The sequence below is a fragment of the Crocodylus siamensis genome, chromosome 15 (genome assembly GCF_052110815.1).
Source record: "Crocodylus siamensis isolate JL-2025a chromosome 15, ASM5211081v1, whole genome shotgun sequence".
Taxonomy (NCBI): Eukaryota; Metazoa; Chordata; order Crocodylia; family Crocodylidae; genus Crocodylus; species Crocodylus siamensis.
The window spans coordinates 48,137,959-48,161,398 of NC_143409.1; the positions used below are offsets into that span (position 1 = coordinate 48,137,959).

At 46.5% G+C, this 23,440-nt stretch overlaps 1 protein-coding gene across 2 annotated transcripts; it reads left to right on the forward strand.

Moving 5' to 3' along the window:
- Window positions 1-9,276: 9,276 nt before the first annotated feature.
- Window positions 9,277-23,440, forward strand: LOC149852646 (butyrophilin subfamily 1 member A1-like). 2 transcript variants are annotated; one of them, XM_090028327.1, is made up of 7 exons: window positions 9,277-9,406; window positions 14,556-14,705; window positions 16,131-16,478; window positions 17,805-18,086; window positions 19,115-19,219; window positions 20,764-20,790; window positions 22,443-23,440. In XM_090028327.1, exons 2-7 carry the CDS (start codon window positions 14,603-14,605, stop codon window positions 22,964-22,966), a joined length of 1,389 nt encoding a protein of 462 aa, XP_089884453.1. In that variant the 5' UTR covers window positions 9,277-9,406; window positions 14,556-14,602; the 3' UTR covers window positions 22,967-23,440. The 2 variants fall into 2 exon arrangements, with proteins under 2 accessions (XP_089884453.1, XP_089884454.1); XM_090028328.1 differs by lacking the exon at window positions 9,277-9,406 and having other exon boundaries at window positions 14,563-16,048.

The window sequence follows — 23,440 nt, forward strand, 5'->3', positions numbered from 1 at the left end:
TGGTGATAAACAATGGGATGTTTGTCTAAAACTACAGACCATTGTTTTCTGTCCAATTTCCCATTCGATGATCTTGAAGGGTCCAAATCTCGTATCCATTGTTCACGGATTCTGTTTCAAATTTCACACAACTTTTAATTGGATGGACTTGATTTCTTTAAGCATGGCATTAATCCACTGATGGTTACAAATCAGGGGCTGGAACTCTGTTGGAATGTTACTTTCCAGAAATCATGCTTCTGGCATCCACATCTCTTGACCCATGTTGGCCAAATGGGGAGTGAAACCATGTGACACCATGGTCCCACGTAGGGCCATTAGGACTAATGGGACTTTGATGTCCCAATTTTTCTCATTTTCCTGTAAAATTTTTTGTAAGGCAGTTTTAATGGTTCTGTTTGTTCTTTCAACTAACTCTGATGATTTGGGACGATATCTTATATGTAATCTCTGTTCAATATTCTATGCAGCATACATTTGTTTGGTGATTTCCCCAACAAAATGCGGGCCTTGATCCAATTCAATTAGAACAGGCATACCCCATCTGGAAAAAAACATCGTTGATGAGAACTCTAGTAGTCGCAAGAGTGGTGCATGTTCTCACCACTGGGGTATGCTTCTACGCATTTTGTAAATGTGTCCACGATGACTTGATAGTATTTGTTACCCTTGTGAGTGAAGGGTAATGGTCCGATAAAGTCAAGTTGGATTGTGTGCAATGGTCCTATGATTTTCCAATGACGCAATGGCCCTTTCTTCACTCTGGGATCAGCATTATTGGAGGCACAAGGCAAACAGTTGTCAATGAAGTCTTTTGTGTCACTGACGATCCCCAGCCACCAGACAATTTTCAGCAATGGGCTCACTGTCTTTTCCAGGGCAAAGTGGCCAATTCCGTGGGCCAATCTTATAAACTCTGAATGGACCTGGGATGGTGCCACCCATACTATTGCTGAGCTTGGGCACTGAGCCAGTACTAGACCAGAAGGTTATTGCCCTACACACCATTGACAGTGCTTGCCATTTTCGACTAATTTAGCCATCAAAGGGTCCTTCTTCTGAAGGTCAATCAAATCAAGTGAGGCAGGACCAGGCATGACCTTTGACACAGCACAAATGTTAACTGTGTCGGGCAATTTCCACTCATGTTCTAATAATGCTCCTTCCTTGGAACAGACGTTGGCATATCCATTCAGATTGGCCATGATTTCAGCTTTCTGATATGCCCTAACTTTACCTAACTGTATAGGCACACAACTGCTGGTGGTGATCATGTGGCAATATGCCAGAAGGTCAGCATATTTTACCACCTTCCTATCTGGGGTACGATAACCTCAACTTTGCCACATGAGTAGCCAATCGGAAAAAGCCCATACAACCCAGTCACTATTGGAAAATATCCCTACTGTGGCATCAGCAGAGTTATTTTCGATAGCCACAATGACACCAAGCAACTCTGTGGCCTGGGAAGAGGTAAACTTGCAGTGTCCTTTAAGGACTGAAGTATAGTGTGATCTTGAGTGTCCACTTGGAGTGCCAGAAATCCTGTCTTCTGCACTCTCTTTAGGTAAAGGAAGCCACCGTCTGTAAACCAACCATACTGCAGCTTGTCCATATCTTCTGGTTCATAGTGGGTGCCAGGTATAAATACTCTGTCCATCGGCTCTGTGCAACCCACTGCAGGACACTCATGATTAACAACATTCAGATCAACACTCTCATTAACAATGAGTCCATAGGGCATTATAGGCAATGCAGGTACTGTTTCCACATTGATGTTATGATTTAAGCGTGCTAAAGTCCATTGTGCAATTCCTGTACAAGAAACTCTTGAATCCTTGATTTTCCCAGAGATGACATATTTTACAGGGGAGTGTCAGGTTTTTAAAGTGATAGGTGCCAATCCTACCAAATATTCCCATCTTTTGATGGCCCATACGAGAGCCAGGATTTCCTTTTCACATGGGAAATATTGTTCCTCTATGTCAGTTAAAATCCTTGAGCCATATGCAACTGGACATCAGCTGGTGAAAGGATCTTGAGAGAGTATTGCACTTATGCTGTCTGCTGTTGAAGCTAGTTCTAAAGTGTAAGGCTTTGACACGTTTGGGAATAGTAGAGCTGGAGTCTTGGTGACACTGTCCTTTAAGTATTGAATGGCCTGGATCTCAGTCTCAGGCCAAGATATATTTTTTTTCAACAATCTATAAAGTGGTGCTGCCTTGGATGCATAGTCCTCAATAAAATCCCTCAGAAATCCAACTAGTCCCAAAAATGAATGCAATGTCGTCATGTCGCTTGGTAGAGGTAGTTTCATGATAAGCTGGATTCTGTCAGCATTCGTGTGAGCTTAATTCAAAATGTCATCGACATATGATAGCACTGCATCTTTGTCCTCACCAGTCAAGTTGGTCCACATCTTGCTCACATATTTATGGCATATTGCTGGCAAGTTGTGGAACCCTTCTGATAGTCTTGTGAAAGTGAACTGTGCTGCTTGAACTGAGAATGTGAACTTGTGCCAACAACTTTTGTGCAATGTTAATGCAAAGAAAGCATTACTGAGATCAAGGACTGTAAAATACTTACCTCCGTGTGCAATCTGGGCTATTATTTCTGGGTAGTGAGCTACAATGGGTGAGAGCCTAGCTGTCACTTGAGTTAGCGCTCGATAGTCAATTGTCAATCACCAAGTGATTCCATCAGTTTTCTTACTGGCCATACTGGTGATTTGCAGCCTGATTGGGTTTCAACAGTTACATTCTGATCCACCAATGATTTTACATTGAATAGAAGATATAGTTGTTCCAGGTTCTCAAGCTGGGGTGGGGCAGAGGGAATTATGAGAACTTTCTTTCTTAATAGCCATGGAAATAGAACAAGTAAAATAATAATTGCAAGTAACATGTAAATAGAGTAGAAGCATGATCTCTAGAAACATATTCCAAACCTTACTAATTCAGTTTCAAAGTCAAATGGCATTCCACTATTCCCTGTTTCCAAAATTGGAGGTGTGGGGGTAGCTCTCTACCAGGATGTAAATCGAGGGGATCTTAAATCACCCCACAATGTGTGGCACCCTGTGTCACTTCTAAAAGGATCTCACAGCACCTTGGTTGAGAATCACTGCTGTTGGCGTGCACTTTGGCTTAAGAGTGGCTTATTTTTATGGAATTTAAACCTATTTTTGATAGAGCTGCACAAAACTGAGATGACAGCACCCACACAGCCTTTGTCAATGCTTTAGTCAAATTAGCTTAAATTACAATTTAAATTAATCCTGAGCGATGCTGTGTTATACTCCCATTTACACTGGAGCTGAGCAAAAGTCCCATTTCCATCAGCACATCCCAATATTCTTTTATTCTTTCTTTGATGAAGCTTTGTCACTCCTCTGTTAGCACCATTACCTTTTACCATGCTCAGGAACCACTCTGCCAATCCCACCGGAGTGCAGGATTGTCTACCTACCAAATACAAACATGCCAAGAAAACATTCACCTCCTGCTTCTCTGCTCTTGAGACCTCATGCAAAGCCCAGTGAAGTCAAAGAGGACCCCCGCAATAAGACTCTATAGACTGAGAAACTTCTTTAACCTACCCCCATTGTGGACCATTGGGTGGGTTTCTGGGAGTCTTTCTTGATTTAAGCTGATGTTGGATCAAGCCTAGGTGACTGAAGGAGGATTCAGAGAAGAGACAGCATTTAATGACAGCATTTAATCTGGCTGGGGTTACTTAACCCTGGTGCTCTTCCCTGCCTGGAGCAGCTCTTTCCTGCCTGGAGCAGCGGGTCAAACCCGATGATCTACCAGGTCCCTTCCGACTAGAAATCAATGAAACTATGAATCACACTTGGTTCTGCTTCACGTGGGTATCGGTATTGCTTCTGTGGTGCAGGGTCTGGTCCAGGAACATGTATTACCACTGTTAACCTGCCACACTGAGCTTGAGCGTTGCCCACACATTTGGAAACTCCAGACAGGTCTTCCTTATGTCTTCCCCTAGGTTTAATGGCAAACACAGTTCCTCTTTTGCTTTCATTGCAGCACTTCTGTGTTGTGCCAGTATGATGAAACATCAACGGTCATCTTTCAGTCCATTGGGTTCACCTCTCAGGATAGTCCATGAGCAGTAATTTGGGTAGTCAGTTAGGACCCTAAATTTAGTGGGAACATCACTGCCAATTATCCCTACCCTGGACAATTTGGAAAGATTGAATGAAGCTCTTCCTGATTCCTATCCAATCCAAAATTTCCTCAGCATCCAAAAGCCATTTCAGGAGTCCCTCAAAATTTCTATATGTCCTCACTTCCCAATTTCAGAACAGATCAATTTCTGCTGAAACTATAGGAAACGAGGCACCTGTATCCACCTGCATGGTGGCACTGTGCCTCAACATTTCCTTGCCATCCAGGAATGACACCTGTATGATGGGTCGGCCCCACTCTTCAAGTCTTATATCAACCAATTTAACCAAATTTAGAAGGGAAATCCAATTAAGCAAGTCCAGGGTACTGTGGTGGGAACCAGAAAATGCCAGCCTGGCCTAACCTAATTGATGGGCTGGCCTAATTCCCTCTTGGTGAAGCTTGTCACACTTGTGCTCCCGTTCCACCTTTGCAAGTGTCTCTAGCGACTGGGCTGTGTTAGCTCCATCAATCGTAGCAAAGTCATAGTGATGCAGGGCCTCTTTGAAGAGGAGCCATCTCAAAGTTGACTCTGCGTTGCCCCAGGAATGGTCCCCTTTTTGAGGTCCATGGTAATTGTTTCCTGATGTGAAATTCCTTTGGGGCTGCCACTTTCTATCCTTATCTAGGGTAGGACCATCGGACTCCTTCCCAGAGCTGGACTTCGGATACCCATCTTCCTTGAATGACACCTGGGATATTTCTGGGTGATAATACTTCTTCTCGGAATTCTTCTTTTTGTCACAATCAGTGTTATCTGATATGGTTGCCTCTTTCTTCTGGTTCTTATTATGGTTATCGTCTTTGTCCTTACTCTTAAACTTTTGGTTCCTAGACCTTCATTTTGACTCTCCTTGTACGATGGGAATTTTCCCTTTCCTATTTTCTTCTAGCGTTTGGTAAACTTCTGCTGCCATTTCTTGTATTTCGTCACAGGTGAACTGGTTCCACCCTATTGCTAAATACACTTAAATACACTTGGCAAATCCTTTTACTAGATTTTTCAAAAACTCAGCATTATCAAAATTGGCTGCATGGCCTATCTTAACTGGAACTGCTTCAAATAGGAGTTTTTTCTGCTGAATGTATGATTCAGGTTGCTTTTCTTTCTGTTGTATCTCATCGAAGTATAACACTTCCACTGATATTCCTGGTCAGACTAGTTTGAAGAGGGCTTCTCTTAGGTCTTGCTCAGTAACAGTGGGCCTAGTCCTGATTCTGACAGGTAGAGCCACAGAATCTCGGTGTGTCATACAGGCTCGTGCCAAATCTATGTCCGTGATGGTATATCTTTAGGTGTCTCCAGACAATCCAACCTTCATCAGCCAATTTACGACAGACTCTCTGTTCAGAGGTCCTGGCTGTTTGCTCATCACTCTCAGCTCATCAGCTTTAAAATGAGCCATTACTCTTTCTGTTCTTGAATGGCCTCCCAATATTTCTACCACTGGGTTTTTAGTACATGCCATTGGTGCAGATGGAGATGTTTTCTTGGACTTTGATGCAATCTTCAATGCATACAGTGTTTTTATAGAATCATTGGATCCCACTGATTCTTCAGATGTAAATGAACTGGAGTCAGATTCCACTGTTCTTCTTCAGTGTGTACATCTTTTCCAAGATATATCCTCTTCACTGGATGACTCTGTGGTGTCAGATTCATAACCTCTGTCTGAACAGATAGGAGGTTGTACCTTCAAGATACTGCACCCCCTTTTAATCTGAAGTTAGGTTTGCAAATCTTCAAATATTTCCTTGCATTCAGTATGATCACTTATTCTTTCTTGGGATTCCTCCTTCATTACTCGAAAAGCAGCCTGTACATCTTTAGTTTTCTTTTCCCACTGTTGAACTCTTCATTCAGGTAACCCACTTCCTTTCTAGATGCTTAACATGTGCCTTTAAATCTATACCCACAGCATCATTGCTTGCATATTACAAAAATTTCTGTATTTGTGCTTTTATTCCTTTGGTCTCTTGTAAGCGTCCCTCTGATAACTCCTTTAATTTATTGGCTTGTTCTTTATTTACTTCAGTTAGTTTAAAACATCCCTTTGTTACTCTTTTTGTAACTTCTAACAATCCAATTATTGCAGCCTTTCTGATTGCTTTTTTTGGTTCTCATCCTCTTTTCATTCCATCCTCTAAATAGATTACAAAATCTTCTATAGGTGTAAACATCACTTGCTAATTCATTTTCTTGCCAGACTGTACACTTTTCTGCTGGGCCCATCCATCTATTCTTTAAAATCACATTATTCATGAGCCATTGCTTGAAGTCGGCCACACAGCCACAGACTCTCATACGTTGTTTCACTTCCTTTCCTTGTCTTTGTAATCCATTCACAGCAACAGTAATGTGCTGCTCTTTCCTGCGGGGGGTGCTGAGTGGGTGACATCATCTTTTCCAGCCACAGGTGTTCTTCCGTGCTGCAACCAACGCCACTCGTCACGGTGGCCTGCAGTTCCTGCCTGTCTCCAGCAGGTGGCCCTGCCATGCGCCGGGCTGCGCCGGTGGGTGCTGGGCGGACTCGTCTCGCTGTCGCCGCCCTACCGAAGCGGCGCCGAAGCGCAGAGCACGCGCACGAACTGACAGGACGGACTGACGGGGATTTGCCACACGACAAGGCAGAAGCACAGACCCAATCAATCACAGTCAATTAACCCACCTCATGTCATTACTGAAAATGAATTAATCCCAAGCTGGCCCAGCCACCGATGCCAAAACTGTGATGTGGGGACTTAATTAAGTGCCTAATTAAATGAGGTTGCTCAATGGGCTGTACCTTATACTGTCTGGTCATGTAAAAGGAGGTGTTTCTTGGCCCTGAGACAATTAGCTGGTAAACCAGGGTAAATCTATCACCACCTAATTGACCAGGCAAGTAGATGAAGTTGGGTTAACTACCACACACACTCAACTAGCACTGAAACGAATAGCACGGTTTATTAATAAACAAGAGCAACTAACAACATTTAAAAAGTAACTTTAACCACAACTAATCAACAAACATTAATCAATTAACTGTAACAGGGAGGAAGAAGTGGAATATATTACAGAGGGGCAAGAGTAATTTTATGTATCTCCGCCGCCGTCTGGGTGGCTTACCTCCCGCCTCACCGCCTTTCTAACAAGGTGCTTAATGGATAAAAGGACAGGAGAAGGAGGGGAGGGATGGAGGTGATACTTACTAATGAAGTCAAAGGGCCGCTCTGTGTGAAAGACACACACACCCAGGGAGGAAAAGTCTGGGGAGCCGATTCTTTACTTTGGTGTAAGAGCGGACCTGAAGGGGAGCAGCCGCGAGGAGACCTTCGAGCCTCTGCAGCGTGCACAGCGCAGCCTCCGCGGAGCGCCCGTCCGCTCCTGCAGTCTGTCTCGCCGTGTGCTCTCACTGCCCGGTCAGTCTCCAACACGGGCCTCAGTCCATCTCCCGCCCGTGACCACACGACACACACATGTGCCCTCAGACACACAGCCCCCAAACCTCACAGCCACACAGCCACCCTCAGACACGCGCCCTCAGTCCCACACAAAACCACACACGGCCCCAGGCGCACCCCGAGCTCCGCCCACACCCCCCTTTATAGGCTGTGTGCACACGTTACCTGGGTGGCTCTGCACTCGGCCCCAAAATCTTCACACGACACCTCTTTCAGGGGTCTTACATCATCTTTCCTGAGGCAAGGTCACTCACAGTTCACTTTCCATTTGCACAGTGGTACCATAGTGTCTTCATCCTTATACATAGGCCCAGTCCCAAATTTTGGCTGCAACAGAATAATGCAGGTAAAAGCGACTCTCCTTCTCCTTCACCTCTGCCCCTGGCAGACGTAGAGGCAGAGTGAGTCTGTGTTGCTGCAAGGTGAAGCAGACTCTGAAATGTCCTTAAGTGCCAACAACCGCAGATCTGCTGTACAGGTGCTGATGAATCACGGAGAATGAAACAGGGTTTAGCTGTGAGCGTGCGCTGTGAAGTCCCTTGGAGAAGACTGGGCAAAAGGCGAAGATAGGAGGGCACCAGATAGGAAAGAAAACGGGGCAGATTTCCGAGTTCAGAATCTAAGAGCCACGCTACCTCTGTGAGGGGTGCGCTTCCCCCAGCCATCTGTGGAGAAACTGGTGCAAGGGGCTGAGGTTGAGAGCAAGGGACAGAGAAGCTATAGATGGTGCTAAGAAGCTGACTGACTTTCTGTATCAAGCATTAGCAGAGACTGAGCTACCCAGCGAAGAGATGCCAGTGAAACTGGATGGCTTCATAAAGTAAAAAGGCAACAGGCCCAAGTGTTATGGAAAATCTTCAGTGTTCAGGGTTGGCTGTGTTGGATGGGAAACAGTGCATCTATATTTGAAGTGGGGACTAAGGGAGATCAAGGAAATAATATAGCTGTGGGTTTTACACCTTCATAGGGTAGATTGGCAGAATAGATAATTCAGGAGAGATACACAAAATATCTGGAAGATGGTGATCTGAATGTGATCAAGTAGCCCCATTGTTACAAAGGAGAGTTATGTCTACCTAACCTTAATGGATTCTTTGAACACAGCTGTAACGAGCTTCGGAGAGAAAAAAAACAACAACAAAAAACTAGGCTACAAGAACGGGGTTCATGATGGCGAATGAAGTTCGTTCTTAACGAATCCACACGGGAAGGGAAGTTCTGAGCCTCTGAACTGGCCTCTAGCAGTTTTTCCAGTCACTAGTAAATGCAAGGGGCAGTGGATAAGATTCAGAAGGAGTGCCAGAAATAGGTCTGGGGAGTTCCCGACCTGTGGTGGTGAGAACATGGTGCTGCAAATGGAGGCAAAACTATAGGTTTAAGGCTTCTCTGTACAAGAAGATCTTGAAAACCAGATGTCATGATGATAGAGCTGGCAGGAGCTGGGAGGGGGAAAGAGGAAGCCATGTTTCTGCAGCAGCTGCTGGATGGAGCTGGTACCTCATCAGCAGTGGGGAGTGGGAGAGAGATCCCCGGATGACAAGAGTGGAGGCGTGGTGGAGAGGGAGAAGTAAGGAACGGATTGGACAACGGGGAGCAGGGAGGAGTCTGCCGTCAGCAGCAGGGAGGAGTCGGCTGTCAGCTCGCTGGAAAGGACGAGAGACACTGCCTATCTGGAAGGGGCAGAAGAAAAAAAGGAAGGTCTAATAGGGTCGGTTCGACACTGAGGAGCTGAGGGTCAAGTGGAGAGAAGCAGCAAGGACATATACTAACAAGTAAACTTTTCTTGAATCCTAGATTTACAAAAGAATTAGGTCGGGTGAAAATTCCCTTGTAAAAGAGAGAAAAAAACCCCCTGAAAGATACAACAAGCCTGGCTCCAATTTAATGTACTTAAAGGTGAAGTCAGCCTATTTTGGGGGGGACACTAATATTTTAGAAGAAAAGACAAAACTTTAATTCTGTTTATATGGTTTGCCTTGATGTTTGATAGTTAAAGAGTGTAAGAGATACAATACTGACCTCTCCTGGAGAAGACTTCAAGCAGATGCTTGGGAAACAGGCTTCTGTTGGTCCATCCAGTCCAGTAGATGCTGTGACCTAGAAAAAATCAAGATGTAAAAATTGGATAGATACCTAATAAAGGAATCTTAGTTCAAAGAACACCCTTTGAGTTATTTGTGTTGTTTAAAGGAAAATAAATGAAAAATAAATAAATAGATCCTTTGTATGAGAAAAGGTCAAAACCTCAATACCATAGATCGATACTTCACTGCTCAGTGGTGTTTAATTTACATCCTCCTGAACAAAGTTTTTTTTCTTAACAACGAGGCATGGCAGGAAGGGCTCAGGTCACCAATGAAAGAAGGAAGTGGGGAATATTCAGGCTATTTGGTACCTAATCTAGGCAACTGGGGTTTATATATTATACGGGATTAGAGTGAACACTCCACCCCAGACCTCCATCTTCCCATGCCAGTGGTCTAAACACTTAGGTACAAGAGCTAAAAATGGAAGAATCAGTTTCATCCACGATTTTGTTTTTGGGACTTACCTGCTACACAGTCGTCTACACATTCAGTAACAAAACCCCTGCATAGTCATCTAAGCCTCTGAAACTGAACCCCTAATAGAACTGTTATCTCCATGTAAGTGGCATTTTTGGCACTTAACTAAAAACAGCCACCTAAGGAAATGTCACCACCAGTTTATTACCCTTATTTATCCACAGTTGTCTTTTCTCCTTAGGAGCAGAAGGAGGAAGTCGGTCACTTTTTGCGTCTTCCAAACCATGCACACAATCTACTGCCTTATTGCTACTTGCCATTTGTGTATACCTTTTTTTCTCTCCCCTTTCAGCATAGAGCAAGGCTCCTCCTTTCTGTTGGGCATCTGGGACTTGAGAAATTGTACCTGCTTTTTAGAAGTAAAATCTGGGATGTGACAAGACCTTGTATTGTCTGGACTGTTCCTCTACCTGAGTTTCCAATCCCTCTAGCTGTGGCCTCCTAGAGTGGGAACGTTTTCAAGAGAAGGAGCCCCCCAGTCTGGTGGGAGAAGGGAGAAGTGTATAACAAACCCCTGCGGTGTCAGGCACTGTCACTACAGCCAGTGAGGGATGTATTTTATATCAAGTGTCTTAGGGGCTAGGGTCACAGGCCAACGGCCAAGGCAAGAGACAAATACAGGTACGTAGGCATCCACAGTATAACAACATACACTTAGGGGGCAAGTAAACAGGTAGTGGTCAGTACTGCTGGGGTACATACATTCAGCATGTAGAGTCCCATGCCCAACTCTGGGGATGTCATCAAGAACCAGCCTTTAGTCCAGAGTCGCTTTGTGCAGATCTGCAGGTCGGGGATCCTGTGCAGTCGGTCTATGGTTCATCTGTGCTGTGCAGGGACTTCTCTCCCTTTCAGTTCAGCTCAGGGCAGCACCATCAGCTCCAGCAGTTCTTGCACGTAGCCAGCCCGGGCTCAAAGAGATCCCCTCACCTCTTCCTGCCGCCCCCAAGGTTTTCTGGCATGTCCAGTCCAGCAGCAGCGCTCTGCAGGGTTTCTTCTCACATCACTTCCTGCTTCCAGGTGCCTCTGGGGTTTGTACTCCATGCTTGGTCAGCAAGCCTCCACCAGGTTTAGATGCCTAAGTCATACTTTGTCAGTTTTTAGATGTCTAAATCAGGACTGTCCTACTTCTGAATGGCTGGGGGTGCAGAATACATAGTCCCTGGACCACATGCTGCACCACAACACATGGGCTACCCCTTGCCACACCACATGGTGGGTTGGGCAACCACTGTTGCACCATGCCAATGCCCCAACACTGTGCTGCTTGGCCCTCACCCACTGTGGCATGCCAGCATCCCAGGTCCTCCTGGATGAAATGGCTGTAGTATCCCTTGGCCCCGTGGGCTGTGCCGGGGCAGAGACAGGCCGTGGAAGCTGGAGGAGAGACCAAGAAATAATTCTGCTGCCCAGCATCGAGTTCTCTCTTCCCAAAGCTTTTCCAGTTGTGTGTCTGGACTTCTTGTCAGTCATCCTGCTTTAGGAGCTGTTCCAATGGCCACTCAAGCTCTGTGACAGCTCCCTCTCATGGAAGTTATTACTCCTTGTGTATAAAAAAAATTTGTAAGAGCAAGGTTGTTAAAGGAAGAAAAAAACTTACAAGGACCCAGGAAAGCGGAGAAGCTGGAGATTCAATTCAAACACACTTTAGCTGAAACGTATCCCCATTTGCAATTGTTTATATCGCTTGCTATTATAATATAGTTGCAGGATGAACATGGAGCCCCAACCTGGATACATTGAAGGCAAAGTGTCACCTACAAGAAATCATCTTCTTTATCTTGCAGGAGATAGACTCCTACTGCCAGGCCCTTCTCCCCCGGGAGCCACAGGGGAGAGCTCCGTCTCCCTCCGCGACTAAGGAGGACTCTGGGACCTCCCGCTCTGCCCAGTCAGTGACATGGACCAAGGTGGTCAAGGGCCTCAAGGCCCGCCGCACCAAGGCACCTGCCCCGCCGGAGCTTAGCAACAGGTTCGCACCTCTTGCAGCCCCAGCAGAGCCCACGCAGTTGCCAGCTCCCGCAGGCAACCCATGCTCAACCGCAGCTACTGGCCCTGCTCTCCCCAAGACAAAGCGTAAGGTGTTTGTTGTGGGAGACTCCAACCTGCAGGGCACTGAGGGGGCAATCTGCCGCCCCGACCCCTTAGCCCGGGAAGTCTGCTGCTTCCCGGGGGCCCGCATCCGAGACATTGCGGAGAGGATCCCGCAGCTCCTCCGGCCCACAGACCACTACCCCATGCCCCTTATTCATGTGGGCACCAATGACACGGCTCGGAGCACCCCCAGCCAGGTCATGAGGCGCTACAGGGATTTGGGAGCGGGGCTTAGGGGTCTGGGAGCTCAGGTGGTGTTTTCGTCGATCCTCCCAGTCTCGGGCTATGGGCTGAGGAGGCAGAGGAGGATCCACACGGTGAACCAAAGACTGCGGCGCTGGTGTTATCGGGAAGGCTTTGGCTTCCATGACCACAGCCCGCTCTTTGGAGAGAGAGGCAGCGAGCTGCTGGGAAGAGACGGCCTCCACCTCTCTCCTCTGGGGAGGAGGCTCTTCTCAGCCAGGCTGGCTGACCTGCTCCACTGGGCTTTAAACTAAGCCCGCTGGGGGATGGGGGGACTACTGCCACTGCTGGCCCGCTGAGCGGCCCTTGCAAAGCCAGCGGACCAAGGCACTTAAGGGGGCACTTAAGGGAGCTCACCCCTGCCCCAGCCCTGGCACAATCTCTGGGCAAGGCAAGAGCCCCCAAGGGCACACTTGCCTGCCTGTACACTAATGCCAGGAGCCTGGGCAACAAGCAGGACGAGCTCGTCCTCCTGCTCAGTGCAAAGAAATATGATGTCACTGGGATAACGGAGACCTGGTGGGACTCCACCCATGACTGGACCACGGGGATAGAGGGCTATACCCTATACAGGAGGGATCGTGTTGACAAAAGGGGCGGGGGTGTAGCTCTCTATGTGAAGGAAAGCTACATGTCCCTGCAAGCTGATGCTGGCGACCGGCATGGACAGCTAGAGACCCTCTGGGTAAAAATTCGTGGGGAATTCGGCACAGGGGACACAACGGTGGGAGTCTACTACAGACCTCCCACTCAAAGTCCCGAGCTTGACCAGGAGTTCGCCCGGGAACTGACTGAGGCCACTTGCTCCAGGACTTTGGTTGTCATGGGTGATTTCAATTACCCAGACATCTCGTGGGAAGATCACTCAGCTAAATCTGAGCGGGCACAAAGCTCTCTATCATGCTTGGATGACCTCTACCTGACTCAAGAAGTCTATGGGCCAACGAGAGGCAAAGCGCTGGTCGACCTGGTACTGGCTACGGGGGACGACCTAATCGGCGACCTAGTGATTGATGGGAAGTTGGGTGACAGCGACCACGAGCTGATCACCTTCACCATCCGCAGTAAAGCTGGCAAGTCAGTCAGCAACACAGAAGTCCAAAAATTTATTCCACCACGGAGGAAAGGCAGCAAGAAGGCACAGCAGCCCCCCTGGCTCTCCAGAGACCTAGCGGACCTACTGTGGCTAAAAAGGAAAGCCTACAAAGGGTGGAGGACGGGATTCACCTCCAAGGAGGATTACTCTGCACTGGTCCGGTCCTGCAGGGAGCAAACCAGGAAAGCCAAGGCTGCAACTGAACTCCAACTAGCTTCAGGCATCAAAGACAACAAAAAGTCCTTTTTCAGATATGTGGGGAGCCGGAGGAAAAGCAAGGGCAATGTTGGACCCCTGCTAAACCAGATGGGGCAACTGACAACTGACGCCCAGGAAAAAGCCAACCTATTAAATAGGTACTTTGCATCAGTCTTTCATCAGTCCCATGGGACGCCCATGCCTGCTATGGGACAGGAAAATCTGGGTGAGGGGGATCCCCTACCCTCCATCAATGCTGACCTCGTGAAGGAACACCTTGAGAAGCTGGATACCTTCAAGTCAGCTGGCCTTGACAATCTGCACCCCAGGGTACTCAAGGAGCTGGCGAGCGTCAAAGCCCAGCCCCTGGCACGGATCTTTGAAAACTCCTGGCGCTCTGGTGTAGTGCCCGAAGACTGGAAGAAGGCCAATGTGGTGCCGATCTTCAAGAAAGGGAGGAGAGTGGATCCGGCTAACTACAGGCCCATTAGCCTGACTTCTATCCTGGGGAAGATCTTAGAAAAGTTTATTAAGGAGGCCATCCTTGAGGGACTGGCCCAGGCTAACATACTAAGGGATAGCCAGCATGGGTTTGTTGCGGGTAGGTCTTGTTTGACCAATCTCATTTCCTTCTATGACCAGGTGACCTATCGAATACACATAACCAGAAAAGGCCAGATTCATTGTACTAGGCCTGATCATGTTCTTCTCTGCTTTACCCACCAGGTTCATACTCTTCCTCGTGCTCCTTTTACTTTTGTATTTGACTCACTATGAAGAAGAAGGCCTCCTCATTTCAATGCTTGAGTGTGAGCATGTCTCTTCCTGGTGTGATCGCTTTCTTCATGACTTTTCATATCTGCAAGCCAACATCTGGTAGGAGGAATCCCCTCATCAATGCATGTCCCTTTGCTTCCTCTGGGAATTACTTAGTTATTTGATATAGAGATGGTATCATCTTAAGGAATTTGTGACAACTGAAAAGAAACGGGCACGCACGCATGCACATCTCTCTAGGCATACAGAAAATGTGTTTTCCAACAAGCTCCTCAGAGGAATACTACTTGTTTTTCCACCCTACTATATTTCTTTTCCTGTATTGGTATTGATATGGTCCTTATCACCATTTTATTGAACACACTCACCACCACCCCGACTGCACACATGGAAGCACAGAGGTCAAGAAAAGCAAGCTCTTGAGAAAAACATTTCCCAAAATATCAATGCGTTCCCATTGCAAAGTAAGCAGACAATTCAAAATAATCATAATTTTTGTGGAGCAAATGTTTCAGAAAATTTCCAAAGAAAAACACTGAGACTTTTAAATGAAAAAATGCATTCAGTATTCCACACAAACTGCCATGTGCAGGCACTGAATAGCTCCCTGTAATGTTAGCTAAGGGTGGAGTTGTCAGCTACAGCTAAAACTGAAAGTTAAGTTTGCTTGCAACGGCGAGGGGTGGGGGAGGGGAGCAGACGTAATGACTGAAACATTTCAAATGTCTCTGAACACTCCCAGTGCTGTGTGAATGGGGTAGAGAGCCTGACACTTGTTCAGCTGCCAGGTTCCCCCTGGGTTTCGCGCTGTTGCTGTGTCCCCACGGGGAGCCCTGCACTCACGGAGAGCCAGCACCCTCCCAGCAGATGCTTGCTTACTGCCCACTGCTGATGCAAGGGCTGGACTCTCTGGACCCCAATCCCCGCTCTACCTTTCTGCTCCAGTAAAGTGAGGAAAAGCAGAGATTTGGGCCATAGGGGCGGGAGAGGTGGAAGCCCGGTGGCAGCATATTCCCACCACCACGACACACCCTACACCACCACTAAAAACTTGTGACCTCAGCTGCTGCCACCGCCAGAGCTGTGCTTTCCTGCCCCGGTCCTCAGTCCCTCTCTGCCCTGCTGCAATGGGGAGAGAAGAGGCTGGGAGGATTTGGGGGTGGAGAGTCAAAATCCTGCACTCTTTTGCTCTCTGCCCCAGCCAACCCTACATCCCCTCTCTGTAGGGGGTGGAGAGAGAAGCCACAAATCTGCGCAGCCTCTTGCAGCTGCTCTTGCTGTGGAGAGAGGTGCCACAGGTGCTGCACAGATGTACTGCGGCTGAAAAGGCCATTACACTTGAAATATTTGGAAAGGTACTTGTGTCTGCACCACGATGCTTTCCATGGGAAGACTGTTTCAGTTGCTTGTACTTTTACCAGTTCTGGCTGATTTCCTCCAAGGTGGGTATCTGCCTCCTGGTGATTCATGTGGAAAATCTCCTTTTCCTTCTCTCCTTGAGTTATTGCTTCATACATTTCACAGCCCAATTTAAGGTCATTGGACCTGATCAGCCAGTTATTGCCATTGTGGGGCAGGAAACCGTGTTGCCTTGTCACTTGTCCCCCAACACGACTGCGGAGAACATGGAAGTGAGGTGGTTCCAATATGAGCCTCAGACTTTTGTGCACCTCTACCACAATGGGAAAGATCAGTATGAAGAGCAGATGCCAGAATATCACGGAAGGACAGAGCTGTTGAAAGACGGCCTCATGGACGGACGTGTTTCCTTGAAGATTCTCCATACTAGACCGTCGGATGAGGGGCCATATCACTGCTCTCTTACAGACGGGATTTCTTATGCAGAAGCCATAATGGAACTGAGGGTAGCAGGTCAGTGACTTGTATCTGTGCCATTTTCGTATGACTTACAGATATTTCTTTCACAATATGACAACTAAAAAGTAGCCACTTAGATAACCAGTAGAAGGACAATGTTACCCATGGGGTACTGGTCATTCAGCAGCCTTCCTGCACCTGAGGTCAATAAAAGAAGGATGCACGTGGCCATGGGCACCTTGTTGCGGAAGGAGACAGCTGGCTTTGGTCACCTTGAGCAGAGGAGAGGCAGGCTTAGGATCCATGTCTCTTTCTTTCCAGGCAAGTGACCTGACCTCTCAACTATTGGGTCTTAAATACAGGACAACCCTCCTTCTTCTCTGTCAAAATCTGCCAGCCAGAGAATTTTGGGGGGATATAATTTTGTGACTTATGAATACGCATTGTATGCACACTCATTGCCATGTACCGCCTGGCCAGAATGCAGCCTACTGAGCATGTAGAGTTGCTATGTGGATGTTTCTACATCCACACCACACCAATGTTAACACTTCAAATGAAGCATTAGTACCAGAAATGGCTCTTACGAGTCTGGAAAACTCTTTTGGCCATGTAAAGTGACATGGGATTTGGCTCTAGGAGCCTAACCCTTTGCTGCTAGACATAACAAGAACTGTCTAAGTGACGCAGGCACTGAAAATGAGACATTGTTCTGCCCATTTCACATTCAAAGCCCAATCTAGGTGACTTTCCAGATCAGGCCCAAAACCAAGTTGACCATTTAGTTGGTAGCATTTATGGATCATGTTCGTAGGTGCCTGACTCTCCCGATCCTGTGGGTAGGGAGCTGAAGCACCTAGCTTGGGCTCTGGGCTCCATGGGGACTTTTACATGTGTTCCACAAGGTGCGGGCACTTTCATTAGCAAGCTGAGCTAATTAAAAGCGCCCATGGGTTACATGTATTAGTGTCCCCCAAGCTGAGAAATGGCAGCAGGGTGCTTTGAACTAAAGTTCATCAAATGAGCTTTAGTTCAAAACACCTCACCACCATTTCCCAGGGTGGGGGATGCTGATTCTTGTGACACTAAAGTCTGCTGGTGTGCGTTAATGTCCGTGGTCCTGCAGACTTGATTTATTGAGTCTGCTGCGATACACTGGATTTCCAGCTCATCACAGCCAGCTCCCTACACATCTATAGGAGCCCCATGAGGTGACAAGGGGAATAGCAGTTAGATACTGAAATACCAGTGCTCTTCCCTGCATAACTTCACAACTGACAGTAGTCGATCCTCTTGAGTGCAAAGGCTCTCAACGCCATGTCTTACAGTTTACAAAATTAAATGGTAACTTTTACAGAAATGCCCCTAATTTTCCTCTAGGCTTAGGCTCTGCTCCTCAAATTTCTTTTGAGAACTACCAGGATGGAGGGATACGAATGGTTTGTCGATCAGCAGGGTGGTTCCCTGAGCCCAGAGTGCTGTGGAGAGACCACAGTGGACAGAATTTAACACCACTTTCTGGAACCAGCTCCAAGGGGAAGGACGGCCTGTTTGAAATAGAAAACTCTATCATTATATATGAACATTCGCACCAGAACTTGTCCTGTTGGATCAGAAATAACTTACTCAATCAAGTGAAGGAATCGGCAGTTTTTATATCAGGTTGGTTGCCATCCATAACCCCAAATCACCACCTTTGGAAGCAGGTGAAATTTTAACAGAAGTTATATGGGGAAGATGGGTGGCTAATCCATATTTGGACTAATTTGATTACCTTGATTATAGTCTGGCTTTTTTGAAAAATAATGAACAAATTGATTCCTGGTGTAACTCTCTAAAATCATTTCAGTCACATCGTCTGCTAATTTCAATTATTTAGTTCCTCAAAAAGCACTTCATCAGCCAAATCCTGTTGGTTCACTGATAAATTAATTTTAAAACTGTAAGTGGGCTTGTCTACATGAGATGATAAATGTGTAGTAGCTTAATTCTACTGCACATAACACATCCTGGTAAAACCCACACATGTGCAGAAGAATTAGTCTACTGCACATTAGCATCACTGAAAGACTGTGTGTTGGCATCACTGTTCACTAGCACTGGTTACTACACATTGAGTTAGTACCTGGTATTTCAGGGCACTTTCACATGTGCTCCAGGGGTAATTGCAGGGTGGTGCTTTAAAGTGCCACTGAGTCTCTTGTGTCAGCACCCCCATACTTAAAAAGGGTGGTAGGGGTGCTTGAACTAACACTTAGTTGATTTAATTCAAGTGTCCCCAATAACATTTTTAAGTGCAGGGACGCTGATACACACGATGCAAGAGGCTGCTGGAGTGTGGCAACCACCAGGCTCCAGCAGACTCAATTAATCGAGTCTGCTCCGACACATGGGATTGCAGCACATTGAAGAAGCCTCCACATTCGTGTGCAGGCACCCACAGATACTAAATGTAATGTGCAGTAATTTTGGCGCATTCATGAGTGTGCAGACGTGCTCAGTTCGAGGCGTATTTGGAATCCATTTCTGGTTTTTGAGTAGTGCTGAAGAGATTGTGCTCTCATTCTGCCCCCAGGTAAAACCAGTTGGAAAATTGTTGGAGAATAGTTATATGTTTCTGTGGAGTTCAGACATTTATTTTTTGTTACCAGTTGCACACTAATGGAAGTCCCAAGTATTTTGTTTTTCAGATCCCTTTTTCCCAAAGGTGAATCCCTGGATGGTGGCACTGTGTGTGATGCTAGTGGTTTTCTTCGGCTTCATTCTCCTGACTGTTTATCTCCTCAAGAGAAAACGTAAGTTTTCTAAGGCTTGTTATTGTCTGTTTAGTAAGGGAGTTTTCTTCTAATACTTTAATCTAACTTATATGGGAAATAATGCCCATTAAGAAATGGTGAAACCAGATTTACCACGTGCATAATACAAACCTTTCAGAGGCCCTAAAAAAATACCCTTGTTGCTAGCACATGCTGCAGCATCTCTTTACCTCATGAAAGAGAAAATCTTTGTCCAGTGAAATAAAATGATGGTTATGCTTTCCCATGGTCATATGAGAAGTATCAGTGTAGCCGAAACATAGGAGTGCAGTCATCAGGATCTGGACTGTGCAGATTTTCATACAGGGGATGTGCAGGGTTTCAGTGTTCATATCAGGGTCAGTGTCATGGACCTGGGGTCATGAGGAGCTTTATGATGCTCTGAAGCCAGCCCATATCCTTGAAGAGGAATCCTTCCCTAGGACCTCCTAGCTCACTGTGGCTAGCTGGGATGCCTGGTCTTTGTAGACCAGACCTTGTAGTCTTTGGATAGATTTTCTCTTGAGAGGGCTGGTGTTCATTCAGTCCACTGAGAGACTCAATCAGTGTGTTTTTCTTTCTGACTGTGTCTTATTTAGGTGACCTGCAACAGAAACTTGGTGAGTATTTCTCTTTCCCTAATGCAATATTTCCATGTTCTGAAAGCCTGCTGTTATTCTGCCCCTCGGCTGACTGTCTGCTCCTTATGCATCAATGCTAAATAATGATGACACTTGTGGACTTCATAGAGTACCTAGTTCTGTCTCTTCTATGGGTAAAACCTCCCCTGAAATAAGACAGTGTTGATCCTTCTTCATTTTTGAGGTGGAGGCGTCAGCACTCTGAGTTCAAATCCTGCTGTACTGAAACGATTTTCTGGGCAGCAAGGTTTTATAGCCCTTTCTAGGGGTGGCCAAGGCTCTAAGTACATTTCTAAACTTTGTTTTAGAGCAAGAGCACCTCAGCCACATTGCGTCTGCCCACAGCTCTCATCAATTTGTTCCTGGGATTGGTGCTCACCAGCTGTTGAGGTCCCTCACAACTGAAACATGGACCTTAATGTAGTTGGTGTTTGATTAAGGCCTAAATCCTAAACTGCTGTTGGAAGCCAACTGTGAATTGAAATAGGGACCTGAGCTTGTCTTATGTCATCATAATAGCATGAGCAATGAAAAGAGAGTGGCAACGGCATTGTGTACTACTCAAGAGACTTCATTTTCAGCTCTGATATAGTGGATTAGATCGATGCAACTGGGAGGTGACCCAAGTAGGAATTCCTCAGGCAGTTTTCCATCTAGGAGGATGAGGTAAAATGCTGTTTGGTCACTGAAACTTGGTGAGAAGTCAAACAGGACCTTGTGGCTTAGCACCACTTTGATATATGGTGTCTGGGTAGAAGCAATGGCAGAAAGGGACAATGGCTTGGTTTGGTCTTTAAGAGTATTCACATTGCTATCCAGCAGTACTTCAGTCTTCATGCAAAAGTCCTTTTGCTGCAACCTTTGCTAGGAGGAGTTTTCATTCCTGTTTCCATTTTCTTTCAGAGTGGAGAAGAATCATGAGCCATCCAGGTACTGAAAAATCATCACAGATCAATGTCTTCTTTTTACAGTGATACTCTAGGACTAACTAACAGTTTGGGACATGAGAATATGCTTACCAAGATGGAAGGAGTCAAAACCGTTTGTGCCCAGAATGAGTATTTTTTTCTCTCACAGTCCCCATCCCACTGGGGTCCATACAATTCTCCGAGTGGTGGTAAAAGTGGAGAACCTGGGAGGAGGAAGTAGCAAAGTGTTGGGAAAGAACCTAGTGAACAACTAAGTTGCTCAGTTATAATTTTCAGATGCTCGAATAGGCGCCTGTGGTTGCCAGTTTCTTCATTTTCCCCTCCAGTTTTCATTAAAATGAGTGCCCTACTTTTATCTTACTGGGTACAAAAGGAACTGACTCAGATGAAGCTTTTATTTTTTAAACCAAGAGAAAAAAACTCTGAGAGAATATTTTTGATAACTTTCAATGGTAAGTTAAAATTTCTGGTTTTACCATGGCTGCACAGAAACCATGGCTGCATAGAAATCAAAGCTTTAACAGTTAGAAAGAATATCAACTGAACAAAATAGAGATCACCAGCTGAACAGGCCTGGTGTGGAGAAACCAGAGTGGGCAGACGGAGGAACTGGAAGGCACTGGAGTAGTGATGGTGGGTCAGTGGAGAGCACAGTTATCTGAGTTCCCGTGTTCATGCTCATCTATACAGGGCCAATTTTCTCTAATCTTCCTCTTTCTGGCACCGACTGCCTGCCCTCCTGTCATCATTCAGGGCTCTCTCACCTTCCTTCACGACACAAAGTCTTCCTCCACCCACAGTCATCAACACTAGCTGCTGGGAGCAGTTTGGGAAAGTCTCTGCTCCTCCATTCAACCACCATGACCATGATCTTTCTCCTATGTCATTGGACTTGAGGCATCAGTATTTCCTCTCTGTTTTTACTACAGTTGACTTCTTCATTTGGTCAGTCCTTAACCCTTTTCCCTAATGCGCACACACACATCACACCACACCCATACTCTATTCCTCTTCACCACATGTACACACACACACTCCTCCCCTGCCATTTGGGTATATATTTTTCTCATTCCTCTTTACCATATAGTGAGACTTATCATTTCTGTTAGCTCACTCAGGACTTGAGAAAAAGGACCCATTCATGAGCAGTACAAAATCTAAAAGCAAACCTATCTTGTATCCTGGTGGTCTATGTTGTCTCTGCCATGGCCTGCTGAACTGGGGATGTCTGTGAGGGAGACCGAGTCCTGGACTGGGGCAAGTGGAGCAGGGTGAGATTTTACAATGAGGACTAGAAACTGTAAGGGACAGTGAGCTGTGTGCATGATTGCTCCATAATATACTGCTGGGACTTCCTGTGTCACCGGGACCTCTAATCCCCACCTCCTGTGGCAGGTGGTGCAGGAGAAACAACACTGAGTCCCAGCCTGGACCCAGCCAAGTGTTTCTGTCTATCGCTAACCCATCTCTGCAACCTGCCCTACCCTGGCTAAGGCCCCAAAACTCCTTCTATTCAGGGCTGTGTAAATCTGGAGGGCAGGAAACTCTCTAATTCATCCTCAAACTGGGGCTGATTCTGTCACAGGCATGATCAAACTCTCCCCCAGGACTGAGCTCTGCCCTGATGCCCTGATTGTCTCTTCTGCTGTGCAGAGAAAGTGATTCTGGATCCAGACACGGCTCATCCCTACATCATCTTGTCTGAGGATGGGAAAAGCGTAGGAAGAGGACCCAGATGGCAGAATTGGCCTGACAACCCTAAGAGATTTACTACACTTCCCTGCGTGCTGGGCTCTGAGGGATTTGCTTCAGGGAGGCATTGCTGGGAGGTGGAGGTGGGGGACGTGGGAGATTTGTGGGCTCTAGGGGTCTCTAGAGAATCTGTAAAGAGGAAGGAAGGGATTGGCCGTGATGCTGACGATGGGATCTGGGCTGTGGAGCAGTACTTGCGTAAGTGCCGGGCTATGACCACCTCTAAGTGGGTCCCCTTGGGCCCGGTTCCCAAGAGGATCTGGGTCTGCCTAGACTGTGATGAGGCAAGGGTAGCGTTTGTCAATGGTGATACGGATACAACGATGTTCACCTTTTCACAAGCCTCATTTGCTGGGGAGAGAATCTACCCTTGGTTCTGGCTGGAGCATATCACTGAGGAACCCCAGCTCCGGCTCTGCCATTGAGACACGAAAAGTGTGGCAGAGAGGACCTTTAAATACCCACTTTATCCTCAGATTATTAAGTGTAATCTCTATGTCCCTGGAGGTGCAGGGTTGGACTGGTTGGACTGTCAGACTACAGAAAGCAGGAAGTGGTTGAAACAGAAAGCCTAATCTCTTCGCTTATCTGTCAGATCCTTTATGGGCTGTGGGATCAGAAACTGCTAGATGGGAACCAATGGAGGGTGGCATGTTGGGTAGTGGAGAGAAATGACCCCAAGCTAGGAAACTTTGGAATTTGTAGATGCCACTGAAACTGGGAATGACCTGCATTGCACTGTTGCTTTACTTAACGCCTTAGTAATTTGAAATGGAGACATTGCAAGGACTTATACATTTGATTTGAATAAACTTTTGTTCTTTCCCCTTTTTCCCTTGTTATTGTTTACTCTTTCCCCAGTGATTGGATGTACTCACAATTACAGAATATAAAGCTAT

What these genes read in the sequence shown, in the direction of transcription:
- LOC149852646 (XM_090028327.1), top strand. Translation starts at nt 14,603, where the DNA reads ATGAAGAAGAAGGCCTCCTCATTTCAATGCTTGAGTGTGAGCATGTCT. An exon ending in AATGGAACTGAGGGTAGCAG is followed by an intron (nt 16,479 to 17,804) that starts GTCAGTGACTTG and finishes ATTTTCCTCTAG; the next exon opens with GCTTAGGCTCTGCTCCTCAA. An exon ending in ATCGGCAGTTTTTATATCAG is followed by an intron (nt 18,087 to 19,114) that starts GTTGGTTGCCAT and finishes TTTGTTTTTCAG; the next exon opens with ATCCCTTTTTCCCAAAGGTG.